The sequence below is a fragment of the Labeo rohita genome, chromosome 15 (genome assembly GCF_022985175.1).
Source record: "Labeo rohita strain BAU-BD-2019 chromosome 15, IGBB_LRoh.1.0, whole genome shotgun sequence".
Lineage (NCBI taxonomy): Eukaryota > Metazoa > Chordata > Actinopteri > Cypriniformes > Cyprinidae > Labeo > Labeo rohita.
In genome coordinates this window covers 30,193,028-30,207,670 of record NC_066883.1, presented here as the reverse complement: position 1 = coordinate 30,207,670, position 14,643 = coordinate 30,193,028, and the positions used below count along the sequence as shown (strand labels likewise).

Below are 14,643 nucleotides of genomic sequence, written 5' to 3'. Positions count from 1 at the left end.
TCTGAAGCATCAGTCAGCGTTTAAACCTTCTGTAGTAGTTGCATACAAGTCCCTCAGTTGTCCTCAGTGTGAAAAGATGGATCTCAAAATCATACAGTCATTGTTGGAAAGGGTTAAAATACACAAAAATATTTAAAAACCCCAAAAATGTGCAGGACCTGAAGTATTTTTCTGAAGAACAGCAGGCAGTTTAACTGTTCAGGACAAACAAGGGACTCATAAACAACTACACCTAAAAAACACAGCCGTGGATCATTCAGGTAACAACACAGTATTAAGAATCAAGTGTATGTAAACTTTTGAAAAGGGTCATTTTTATAAATTCAACTATTATTTTCTCTTGTGGACTATATGTAAACGTCTTTTAAGTGAAATGTCTTATTCAGGTCAGTACAAAACAAAAAATAACATGCATTTTGTATGATCCCTCTTATTTTGGTAAAATAATTAACATTTTGCAGATTCTGTATGTAGACTTTTGACTTCAACTGTATATTATTTATAATTCATTTTTCCACACAAGGACATTTTTAGATTCCCAAAGCATCAGGTTGATCTTAATTTAACCCTCATCTATTGGAGTCATGTCTCCATAACAACCTTTGACTCTATGGCACATCACTGACCTTGAGCAAACATCCCATAATAATACAGAGTGCTGACAACATCTTTCCTGTGGAAAGACAAGAACAGATTCACAGATGTACTGAGAAGTTACGCTCTCTATCTGTGGTTATTCCATTAGAGAGCTCTAACAGGAAGTCAAAGCAGGATCAAATAATTTATTATTATTAGTTTTTTTAACAGAGACATTTTTCCTGGGTTACTCTGAAGGGCACATTCATTTGATCTGACTTAGGAGACAGAGGAAATACTTTAAATGTCTTTCAGTATCTAAGTGTGTCTAAGTGTTTAAGACAGACAGAAGAGTGAGAAGCAGACAAAAGCAGAGTGCAAAACCATTTATAACCGCAAAAACAGATCAAGATGTCTTTGAGTTTAACATCTGTGCTGTGGTCTGAGGTAAACAGATGCTTTAAACTCCACACATACAGGTTTGTGAATAAAGGATCACAGAATTTCAGGTCTCTTTAAGTGATTTCACAAAACTAGAATGTGATTGCAGTGGCTGAATGTGTCTTGATAAGGACTTGCACTGATATACACACACAAATGCATCTGAGAATAAACAAACTCTGCCATCTGTTTAGCTTGTTTAGGCCCACATCTCACAATTTGTGATTGTTCTCTTTGTCATTTTAAATCTTTCTACATCTAACATGTTTTGTATCCAACCTCTGTCATTAATCTTGCTCTGGCAACAAGAAACAGGAATGAGATAGGATGATAAAAAAAACATTTAGAAATAAATCAACAACAAACAACAGGAAATAAACAGCAAATGGAAAGACTTTTAAAATGATACTGAACTAATTCAGTTTGTGTTGTGTAGTATTTAAACATTCTGTCATCATTTATGTCTTTTAAAGAGCTTTCTGAACTTCTGTATACTGTATTCCAGATTGTTGTTCACATTAAATGTGTTTTAGCATTGTTTTTTTTCATTGTTTTTCTATGTAAATGTGCACTAAATGGACAAATTTTACTGGTTGGCTTGCATCTTTTGCAGCATCTTGTGCATAAACAGCACTCTAAAAACACAACATTTAAGTAAAAAAAAGGTTTAACGTTTTAAAACCCCGTCTCTAGACTATTTCATACCTCACATTTTTAATCACAAAAGTGTGTTCTGCAGGGCTGGGTAGAAAAATATTGATTTTTCAATTTCAATTCTCAATTTTACAAAACATTATTGATTCTTAAATCCCAAAAATCGATTAGTCTAGCCTGTTTTCAGTTAATGACATTATGGCACACCTCCAATCCAATAAATTGCTTTTTTTTTTTTTATGAAACAAAATCTCAGATTTCAAATTCTGTCCATTTTATTACAATATTCAATAAATACTAAACAAAAAAATGTTGTTTAATTTGGAGTGACAGGTTGGTGCAACGCCTCAGCGGCTCTTTTTCAACCAGTTTCAGCACAAAATAAACATGAATGAACATCCAAAAGCATGCTAAAAGAAAGAGTGCAACTCAGTGAAATCCATATCCTGCTTCATATAATCGCTTAATCAGTGTTTCAACTGCTGAAAGCCATCAGTATAACAGCTTGTAAACAATATGTCTTGTAACGTCACATATACCTTAGAAAAACACATATTCTGTGACCGTTAGTTTGCTAGAAAAAATAACTCTAGAAATTTGCCATGTACTGTACCTGATATATATCCAAAATAATCAATATTGAATCTAATCGAAATCTGAATCGAATCACAAGCTTGTGAGTGGAAATCGAATCAAATTGTGAAATTTGTGTCAATACCCAGCCCTAGTTGAGGTCAAAAGTTTACATACACCTAGATACATACAATCTGCAAAATGTTAATTATTTTACCAAAATAAGAGGGGTCATACAAAATGCTTGTTATTTTTTATTTAGTACAGACTTGAATAAGATATTTCACATAAAAGACATTTACATATAGTCCACAAGAGAAAATAATAGTTGAATTTATAAAAATGACCCTGTTCAAAAGTTTATATACACTTGATTCTTAATACTGTGTTGTCACCTGAATGATCCACAGCTTTTTTGACTGTTTGCGTAGTGATAGTTGTTTATGAGTCCCTTGTTTGTCCTAAACAATTAAACTGCCTGCTGTTCTTCAGAAAAATCCTTCAGGTCCCACAAATTCCTTGGTTTTTTTTTCAGCATTTTTGCGTAGTTGAACCCTTTCCAACAATCACTGCATGATTTTGAAATACATCTTTTCACAGTAAGGGCAACTAAGGGACTCATATGCAACTATTACAGAAGGTTCAAACGCTCACTGATGCTCCAGAAGGAAAAACAGTGCATTAAACTTTTGGTGTAAACTTTTGAACAGAATGAGGATGTGTACATTTTTCTTATTTTGTATAAATATCAGAAGCCACAGAAGATACTTACATGTTTCCCAGAAGAAAAAATAAAGTTAAATTTACCCTGATCTTCAAATTCTAAAAGTTTTTACCCCCAGCTCTTAAAGGGGTCATCGGATGCCCATTTTCCACAAGTTGATATGATTCTTTAGGGTCTTAATGAAAAGTCTATAATATACTTGGGTTAAAAATTCTCAATGGTAGTGTAAAACAACACCCTTTTTACTTTGTCAAAATGAGCTCTGCAAAAATCAACCCATTCTGAGGGATTGTTCCTTTAAATGCAAATGAGCTCTACTCGCCTCGCCCCTCTCTTCTCTCTATGGAGTGATGAGCCTGTTTACTCTAGCTGTATTTACTATGTTTATCCGTGAAATTTGCTAACTAGCACGTCATTAGGAAAGGTGATGGTAGAGATTCATAAACTTATACTCACTTCTGCTATAGGTGAAGCTGGATCACGAATGATTTGCACGAACATAGATGCGTTTATGTAGATCAGGAGGCGCATTCCCTTCACAAACAAACGTAATCCACTGCATCTTCAGCGGCTCAGGTGTCGGGAGTAAATGACGACCACTATGTTCATTATTACATCCAGTTACACAACACCTCAATCGCTTAATCGGAGATGTTTTTGTCTAACTTACATCCCTGCTCCAGCACTGAAACAATGGAGATTGGACTGTTACAGCTGATGTAGGGTGTGGGAGCAGCCTCTGTGGGTGTGATGCCACACCAACAGGCATCTGAGAATGGCTCGATTTGAAAAAGGGGATATTATTTTTACAGATTAATTAAAAACAACTGAATGGATTTTTATCATTATAAGGTAGATGTGTACATACACTGCCAACATACATTAATGTTCAAACAACATGTAAAAGTGAACTTTGCATCCGATGACCGCTTTAATGCATCATGTTTCCTTCTGAAGCATCAGTGAGTGTTTGAACCTTCTGTAATAGTTGCATATGAGTCCCTCAGTTGTCCTCAGTGTGAAAAAATGGATTTCAAAATCGTAGTCATTGTTGAAAAGGTTCAAATACAAAAAATGCTGAAAAACCAAAGAATTTGTGGGACCTGAAGGATTTTTCTGTAGAACAGTAAATAAACAAACAAACAAAAAACACAGCTGTGGATCATTCAGGTAACAACACAGTATTAAGAATCAAGTGTATTTGAACTTTTAAACACAGTAATTTTATATAAATTCAACTATTATTTTCTCTTGTGGGCTATATGTAAACATATTTTATGTGAAATATCCTATTCAGGTCAGTATTAAATAAAAAATAACATACATTTTGTATGATCCCTCTTATTTTGGTAAAATAATTAACATTTTGCAGATTCTGCAAGGTGTATGTAAACTTTTGACATGCTCTATAAAACACATCTAACACTTATTTCCATTTCAATATTAAGAAGTGTTACATATTAACTAGTGGCCATAAATTCTGGACCAGAGCGGAGCGGAAATCTAATGACCGTAGCTATCTTTCCTAGGATCTCAGTTTGGCCGCAGTGCAGCTCGCCTGATGCGTTCTACAGACGACAACTGACAAGACCTCACAATGTCCTTACACAGTGTCTTTTTCCTTTCAGAAGTGGAAAAGAGGATTATTGTCACAATTTGACCTTTTAATTTAAGGTATAAACCCTTACTGCCTACTGTAGGTCCTGGATTTTAAATTCACTAATGAGTCTCAAAGGAAATGTAATGCAATAAAAACCGGGCATTTTCATACTCTTGCATTCCATTCCTCAATATATGGTAAAGTCGTTTGGTTATCTCTTGGGTTATAAATGCTGCGAGGAAAGCAGCAGTATCTCAGGAATATCCCCTGTCTTTTCAATGGGAGGTCTTCTTTAATGGTTTAGACAGAGGAGTTACAAAACGTTCAAAACTTTAAGTTAACTTCGTGCCCAATCAGAAAAGATAGTTTTGTGTATGCAGCTGCTATGTCTGCCTATCTCTCAGCATGTAGAGGCACGTGTCTTCTGTTGTATAGAAATCCCACAGATCATTGTACTTGGCCCTGTATTATCCTACATAAACACACACACATTCAGTCCAGACCTCACATTCAAGCATGACTTCTTTTCAACCAGCAAAGGACTGTAAACATCTGGCAAGCATTTGCACATTTATTACCTGTTTCCGCAATTAACAGATGATCTGCATACAGCTACCAACAGGATGTTTCCATATTTGATCAAATATTAAGTTACAGTTGTCTGCTTTAAAGACTCCATGAAAGAAACAAATTATAAATAGAAAACACACAAATTACCACAATGACTCATGACTGTGTATCAAGACCGAGAGCCCTATGATTTCTTCAATGCTGAAAACACAGGCGGAATTGTGAAATCCAGTCATAAAAATGGAATGTATAATGAGGAATGTCACGGAATTCACAAATTTTGGATGAATAAATCAAAAGTAGGTCAGTCTGTTTAAATCAAAATGCAATATAGACTAGTGTCTGTGAATATTAAGCCTCAAAAAAACAATTGAAATATGAATCCTGCACATTCTACGTGTCTCTGTGTGAATGAATGGCGCAGATGCGCAGTTTTGTTTACTACACACATACTGAAGCATGCGTGACGGTTGCAGTGATTTCAATCTCTGCTGCCTCAATGTATAAAAACATTAACAAATAAACAATATCTAAAACTGTTCTGAGAGTCACTCAGAATCACATACAAACAGAAACTTAAAGATCTTAACAGCAATACGTCAAAGTAAAAGTTGGTTTTAACTTTAAGAAACTGTGACAGTAATATGTACTTCATTACTTCATGTAATGATATACTAAATGACAAAATTATTATTAAATTATTATTATTATTATATAAAATTATTATTAACTTTATTTTTAAGGAATATTTACAATAATTTTTTTTAATATATTTATTTGAAAAAAAATATATATACATATATATATATATAGAAAATCAATTAATTACATATGCTTTTGATTATTAAAATTTAATGAAACCTTTAAATGGCATCTAGAAAATTAATGGAAAACACAGAATTTGGTAAAAAATAAAACTGACTTTGAGAAAAAAATAAAATAAAACGTGTTTCATGGGGCCTTAAAATTTAACTTTTGTTACACTTTTAATAAATTGCTGTTACACTGTGTAAGTTTCATGATTTTGATTAATTAGACATGCTTTTCGATTCATATTTTTTTAATTTAACCATTAAAATGAAGTCCTCCATTTCTGAAATTAAAATGGAAAACACAGAATTTGGTAAAAATAAAACTTAATTTGAGAAAAACACTAAAACGTATTTCATAGGGCCTTAAAATGTAATTTTAGTTACACTTTTAATAAATTGCTGTTAAATTGTGTAAGTTTCATGATTTTGATTAATTAGACATGTTTTTTTTATTAATTTCTTTATTTAACCCTTAAAACAAATCCTTCTGAAATTAAAATGGAAAAAATAGAATTTGAAGGGGGAAAAAACACAATTTGGGGAGAAAAAAACAACATTTTTGGGAATCATACAGTATATTTGTTTCAACATACAGTTAATCTTCAAAATTTGGGGTCAGTTTGTCTCTTATGCTTACCAAGCCTGCATTTATTTGATCAGAAATACACATAAAATGGTAATATTGTGAAATATTATTACAATTTAAAATAACTGCAGCCATTACTCCAGTCTTTAGTGACACATTATTCTTCAGAAATCATTTTAATATGCTGATTTGCTACTCAAGAAACATAATTTCTTATTATCAATGTTGAAAACAGTTGTGCTGCATCATATTTTTTGTGGAAAGCGTTTTATTTAAGTATTCTTTGATAAATATAGACAGTAAAAAAAAAACAGAGCTGAAATTTAAACGTTATAAATGTTTTTACTGTCGCTTTTAATCGATGTAATGTAAATTGATGTAATGTAATTTAAAAAAAAAAAAAAAAACTTGAGTGGTAGAATATAATACACATAAATAAATATACAGCAGACCTCCTCAAGATTTTTCAATAATGTCTCAAACTGTGCTCACATTAGCCAAGATACTAAAGTCGGCATTCAAAAGTCAATTTCAATATGTAACTGAAATGCAAACATTTCTCAACATATTATCTGCACTATGCTATCAAAATTCATTTTATAGCTCTCTACTCTTTCTGTATGTCCACAGTTTGTGTCTCATTTTTGTCTATATTCATGTCTCTGAGGAATTTAGAAGAAACATCTAAGACCAAGTTGATATTTAAAGCCCTGTTTAGTCATAAACCATTCATAAGAAATATTTTTTTCCTTTAATAACTCATATTTTACAATACTGAATATTGACAGCTGATACTGTATTAAAACAGATATTTTATACTGTATAAAAACAAGGGGTTTGTGTTAAAACCAAAGGACATTCCAGGACACACACAACGGTTCATGTTTCTCCACAGCAGGATTTGGTTTGTCTGTCTCTCAGCTGAGATCACCTACTGAGTGGAGATGCTAGATTCATTTCCTTCTCAAGTTCTCAGTTAAATAACGTTTTAAAGATGCTGGACACACTGCATCATCAAGCCCATCTCAACAAGAAAATGTAACCGACTGTTGATCGGGAAACTCACTCCTCACTCATAAGGTCTCAACGCCAGTAAATTCCTTGCCAGTGTTTTGCTGTTCAATAATCCTTCAAACCGAATTTCCGTTTCAACAGCCCATGTTTGCCAGAGCGTCCTGCAGCAATGAAGCTCTTGTTCAAATTTGAGTGCGTTTCTCACCAAACCAACACATGGAGCATGTCAGTATGAGTTCATTAAACTAAAAGGGATAGCTAGGTAAGCAAGCTTTTGAATAAACTGTAATCTATCCAAGGACCTTAATCATAATTTACAGCTCGCTCAGTCAAACTATGCATGCATAAACATTCACTGACCAAAATTATAAACGCAACACTTTTGTTTTTGTCCCAATTTTTCATGAGCTGAATTCAAAGATCTAAGACTTTTTCTATGTACTCAAAAGGCCTAAGATATTGTTCACTAATCTGTCTAAATCTGTGTTAGTGAGCACTTCTCCTTTGCCAAGATAATCCATCCACCTCACAGGTGTGGCATATCAAGATGCTGATTAGACAGCATGATTATTGCACAGGTGTGCCTTAGGCTGGCCACAATAAAATGCCATTCTAAAATGTGCCGTTTTACTGTATTGGTGGATCCGGGGGGGGGGGGCTTTTAAAGTCCGAAAGCCAGTCAGTATCTGGTGTGACCACCATTTGCCTCGCGCAGTGCAACACATCTCCTTCGCATAGAGTTGATCAGGTTGTTGATTGTGGCCTGTGGAATGTTGGTCCACTACTCTTCAATGGCTGTGCGAAGTTGCTGGATATTGGCAGGAACTGGAACACACTGTTGTATACGCCAACCCAGAGCATCCCAAACATGCTCAATGGGTGACATGTCCGGTGAGTATGCTGGCCATGAAAGAACTGGGATGTTTTCAGCTTCCAGGAATTATGTACAGATCCTTGCAACATGGGGCTGTGCATTATCATGCTGCAACATGAGGTCATGGTTGTGAATGAATGGCACAACAATGGGCCTCAGGATCACGTCACGGTATCTCTGTGCATTCAAAATGCCATCAATAAAATGCACCTGTGTTTGTTGTCCATAACATACGCCTGCCCATACCATAACCCCACCGACACCATGGGCCACTTAATCCACAAAGTTGACATCAGCAAACCGCTCACCCACACGACGCCATACACGCTGTCTGCCATCTGCCCTGTACAGTGAAAACCGGGATTCATCCATGAAGAGAACACCTCTCCAAAGTGCCAGACGCCATCGAATGTGAGCATTTGCCCACTCAAGTCAGTTATGACGACGAACTACAGTCAGGTCGAGACATCGATGAGGATGACGAGCATGCAGAGGAACTTCCCTAAAAAGGTTTCTGACAGTTTTTGTAGAAATTCAACCGATTGTTGCAGCAGCTGTCCGGGTGGCTGGTCTCAGATGATATTGGAGGTGAAGATGCTGGATCTGGAGGTCCTGGGCTGGAACGGTTACACATGGTCTGCGGTTTGTGAGGCCGGTTGGATGTACTGCCAAATTTTCTGAAACACCTTTGGAGACGGCTTATGGTAGAGAAATGAACATTTAATTCACGGGCAACAGCCAATTGCACGCTCCCTCAAAACTTGCGGCATCTGTGGCATTGTGCTGTGTGATAAAACTGCACATTTTAGAGTGGCCTTTTATTGTGGCCTGTGTAATAATCATGCTATCTAATCAGCATCTTGATATGCCACACCTGTGAGGTGGATGGATTATCTCAGCAAATGAGAAGTGCTCACTAACACAGATTTAGACAGATTTGTAAACAATATTTGAGTACATAGAAAAAGTCTTAGATCTTTGAGTTCAGCTCATGAAAAATGGGGGCAAAAATAAAAGTGTTGCATTTATAATTTTGGCCAGTGTATTTGTGCTGGATCAGAACATGTCTTGCTTCAGTTCAGAGAAGGTGACTGAACTGAAAGATAAAGACCAGAATTGAGCAGTGAGAAAATGGAAAAATGGGAAAACAACTTAACACTGTAAATACTGTAAATGTTCTGTAAATGTTGGTCTCATTGTGCATGATTAATCATGACATGTTAGTCTGAAGAAAAGTCTTTCATTATAGTGCTTTCCAGCTCTAAATTGACCTTTCTTTTCTGTTGAATCAAAGCCATGCACATTGGGGGGCTGTGCTTGCTTTTGCAAAAATCTCATGGTTAAAGGGACAGTTTACCCAAAAATCAAAATTCTGTCATTAATTACTCACCCTCGTGCTGTTCCAAACCCGTAAACCCTTGTTTATCTTTAAAACACAAATTAAGATTTTAAGTTTTTAAATAGTAAGATTTTTAATGTTTTTTACAGAAGTCTCTTCTGCTTACCTGTATTTATTTGATCCAAACAAATTGATTTTAACAATTTTTACTATTTAAAATAACTGGATTCTATTTGAATATATTTTAAAATGTAATTTATTCCTGTGTTCAAAGCTAAATTTTCACATGTTGGCAGGGTTTTTTGTGTTGTTCTTTTTGTGGATTATAAAAATTAATACATTTTTATACAGCAAAGATGCTTTAAATTGACGATAAAGACATTTAAAATGTTACAAAAGATTTCTATTTCAGATAATAATAAAAATGATAATAGTTCACATGAATAAATTACATTTTAAAATATATTCAAATAGAAAACAGTTATTTTAAATAGTAAAAATATTTCAAAATGTTACTGTTTCTGCTGTATCAAAATTTGAATCAAATAAATGCAGGCTTGGTGAGCAGAAGAGACTTCTTTAAAAAATATAAAAAATCCTGACTGGTAGTGTATTTTTGATAAAATCCAAGAGCTTTCTGACCCTGAATATACAGCACTCCAACTGGCTCAGAAAGGTAGTAAGGACATTGTTAAAATAGTCCATATAACATCAGTGGTTCAACCAATATTTAATATTGTTTTGCATTCAATACAGTGAGAGGCTGGGTCTGTACTGGAATGATAACAAAGATGTCAACTTGACTAGAAGAATATAATATATAGATTGAATCTGTGTGTCTTCATGCAAAGAAAGTAAGAAATGCGACCCAGTTAAAAGGGGTGCCTAAATTAGCTGCTTGGGGATCAGGACCTCTTGAACTCCTCAATACACTGGCGTATTCCAAGACAGTATGTCGAGTCAGGACACTCCATGGGGTTGTAACTCTTACTTCCACTATAGGGCAAACAAGACAGGGGGAAAGGAAACCCTTAGGCAAACTTACTCAATATCAAACAGACTCAGTACACAGACACATCTTTAAACACTGTCTGCTTTGCACATATTGCAAACCCATAAACAGGGAAGTTGCAGTAATGGAGAGTGAAGAGCTTGTTTCCCACGACTCTCTTCCGTCCCATCAGGAAGACACTGTTGTTTGGTGGAACGACACAGTTTAACTAAACAGTAAAACAGTTGTTGTCGCAGAGCCCAGTAATTTAACATGTGTGTCCTTTAGAGTTCAGATCTGAATCACACATCAATCTGTGCTCATTTGCCATTAATTTCATGAACTATTAAAGACCATGAGTGAAAATAAATACCTCTAAGGCACAAGTGTGTGTTCACATATGTAAGAACAACAACGGAAAACATGTTCTTAACCCTCATTTTTGTAAGTTTTAGGGATTTTTTTTCCCCACCTTGTTACACTTACTCCTGATCAAAAATGACCGGCCTACAAAAATTTTGTATAAAAATGGTGTGCGATATTTATGGTCTGACTGTTTTTCAAAGATATGCCAGCTGACATTATCAAGTATATCACTCACTTTCCAAAAAAAAAACACACAAAAACATGTCTTGGAAGTCCAAATGCATTTACTGCATCATGAAGCCTATTAAAATGCAGTTAAAATAGAGAGATAATCACGATAAAATCGATTCGTAAATCGATTCTACAATTTTCCAAATGCATCGCGATTCTCTCTGGAATCGATTCTGCGCAGTGCTGCCAAGTTGAGCTACTTTAACACTGTTGTCGCAAGTTGTTTTTCATGTCCATGAGGTGAAGCGACGCCAAAAATGTGATATTTATCCCCAGGAATGCGAATTTTACATGGTGTGATTGGGCTAGTTTTGAGAAGCAATTGGGCGGGTTTTGTTGTGAAAACCTGGCAACCCTAATTCTGAGCATTTTTTTAACGCAGGTGGCGCTCCAGGCTAGTTTTTAACTGCACTCAAATGTTTATGAATAAAAGCGCTTGTGCATGCATCTGAGTAATTTAAGTTGTACTTGCACCTCAGCTTTTATGATTTTATGACACTACATTAATGCAAACTTTATGAATGATTGTTTTAAGTTCAAGTGGTGTGCAGCGCTGTGCAACGATTAATTGCGATTAATCATATCCAAAATAAAAGTTTTTATTTACATAATATATGTGTGTGTGCTATGTATATTTATTATGTATTTATAAATACACACGCATGCATGGATATATTTAATAAAAATATGTTGTGTTTATATATTAAATATATTTATATCAATATTAATCATTTTAATAAAAATATATACATGTAAATATTTTCAAAATATATACTGTATGTGTGTGCATTTATATATGAATAATATACACAGTATATACCCACATATATTATGTAAACAAAAGCCCTTATTTTGGATGCAGTTAATCATGATTAATTGTTGCACAGCACTTTCTATCGATTCAAAAGAGAATCACAATGCATTCGGAAAATATCAGAATCGATCCATAAATCAATTTATTGTGACAACCTTATGTTAAAATGCCTCTATAATTCAAATTATGAAAGCAAAAAATATCCCTGTATGGGTTTTTTAAAAATATTAATATAGTTAAGTAATATCACAAGCAATATTTTACACACAATATGTCTGTTTCGTCAATGAAAATAGATCTAATCAAAGCCGAAGCAGAGTTTCCAGCCAAATTTGCGAATTTAACTTATGTGCAAAATTGGAATATTGCATAAAACATTTGTGAAATTGCGAATAAGCACCGTTTCCATCCAACGAATCAAAGAGAACAAAATCGTCACTATCTTTTAAACTAGCACTTAATATCACTGAGAAAAATAGGAGAAGCCACTGAATATAATAATCTTCATTTATGAAAAAACTTTTGCCGTTTCCATCACTCATTTTAGACGCAATAACTGTGGTGTTTCTGTCCTGAATGCATCTGTTTTTGAATGAATCATGTGAGTCAATAATTCAATTATCCATTCATAAAGACAGTCACTTGCTTCATTTCTGAAATCAGCTGTTTTGAACAAACTGTTTAAATGAATGATTCAATGAATCACTCATAAAGACAGGGACTTGATGCCACCTACTGGTGGTTTTAGTGTCATTTATTTATCCATGACAGATCTAAATCAGCCAAGGTACCAGCACAAAAACACACACACAGATCTCAATGACTTTTGAGTGAACATTGCCAAAATTATCCACAAATTGGGCTTTTTTTACTCAAAAACTGAGGTGAATCTATGGTGGTCTATGGCCAGTTTTTACATTACTGTATTTGGTCGATACTTTTATCCAAAATGTCTTATATTTTTATCTAAAAATCTTTTATTATATTTTTGCAGTTATTTTTCCTTTTTGGAGTGAATCCACTTTCACTGCATGGAAAATAAGCAGCATGAACATTCTGCCTCCTTTTTTGTTCCACAGAGGAAAGTAAGTCATACAGGTTTGGAACAACATGAGGGTGAGTAAACTATTTCTTTAGCTTTTCTTATTCATTCTCCGAATAGTATTCCCTGCATTTTCTCTCTCCGAACTGAGAGGTAACCAGTGGCCATTAAACACAGCAAATCAGTCCAACAGGAAAGGCCAGCTGAGCTACAGCATGTCCTGCCTGAGCTACAGTGGCAGTGATATGTCTACTGAAAGAGAGCACTGTAAAAACATTCTTCCACACGCACATACACACAGAACCTGAGTCAAATGAGCTTAATAGGTTTACCAGTCCAACATGGAAAAGACATTTTTCATCACGGTCGTTTCACCACCGCACTGTTTAGCTATCAGCCTTCTGTGTTATGGCCTTGCAGTAGAAAATTTTAATTTTAGAAACTCTGAGAAAGCATTTATGGAGCACAAACTACCATCTCAGCATAAAACCGCAAGAGGAAAGCTGCTTTAGACAGAGAGCGCACAAAAAAAAAAATCTCTGACTAAACGTAAAGGTTTACTGTTAAGAGAATAACACAAAATCTCATTCACATACTACTGTGTGTGAAGGCTCTTTGCTGTTATATACAAGCAACTTTTTGTGCTAAAACAAACAGCGAAGCTAGTTTTTTACAAATGCATTAACATTCCAAAGTCTGGGGTGGGTATTTTTGTGGATAAGACTTATTGTTACCAGGTTCTCATTTATTTGATCAAAAATACAGTGAAAACTGTAACAATGTGAAGTATTATTACAATTTAAAACAACTGTTTTCTGTTTTAATATATTTTAAAATATAATCTATTTCTGTGATGCAAAGCTGAATTTCTAGCAGTCACTATGTCGGTCTGACACTAAACTTATGAAAGGTACCATACATATGTTGAGATGAGCGCATACACTCTCATTCTGCCTTATTCGACACCTCACAGTGTGAAAACCTCACACGTACTGTCAAAACAAACCGGGAGGGGAAGAAACAAGTGAGAATCTAACAAACCAAAGTGACGTTTGCCTGGGAAAGCTCCCTCTGCACTCACAGGTGGTGGACAGAGGGTGTGGGATGACAAACCCCATGTCAACAACCTTCAAAGACACAAATTAATCTCGCCTTTGAAATACAAATGCATCAACACAAACACATATGCATTATTGCATACAGCCTGACTGAAGCATCAGACCTAAAACAGAACCTGTTCATTCAAGATAAAAAGTAAGAAACATCAACCCCTTTAAGAAAGCATTAAAGACTGACCGTATTGGCAGCGTGTTCCCTCAAACCCTTCCGGACACTGACAAAGCTGATCACCAGTCTCAGAGCACTTTCCACTGTTAAAGCAGGTACCAGAGGAACACACTCCTGTGGATAACACACACTGTTAAGACACCCTTGAC

The 14,643-nt window shown here is 35.0% G+C and overlaps 1 protein-coding gene across 1 annotated transcript in view; it reads right to left on the bottom strand.

Annotated features, from left to right (window-relative positions):
- The window catches only part of megf6 (multiple EGF like domains 6), a 74,958-nt gene that overhangs the window by 53,972 nt on the left and 6,343 nt on the right, over window positions 1-14,643 (bottom strand). Inside the window, exon 4 of the mRNA XM_051130058.1 lies at window positions 14,504-14,608. Within this exon, the coding sequence (XP_050986015.1) occupies window positions 14,504-14,608 (105 nt within the window). The remainder of the gene's footprint in view (window positions 1-14,503; window positions 14,609-14,643) is intronic.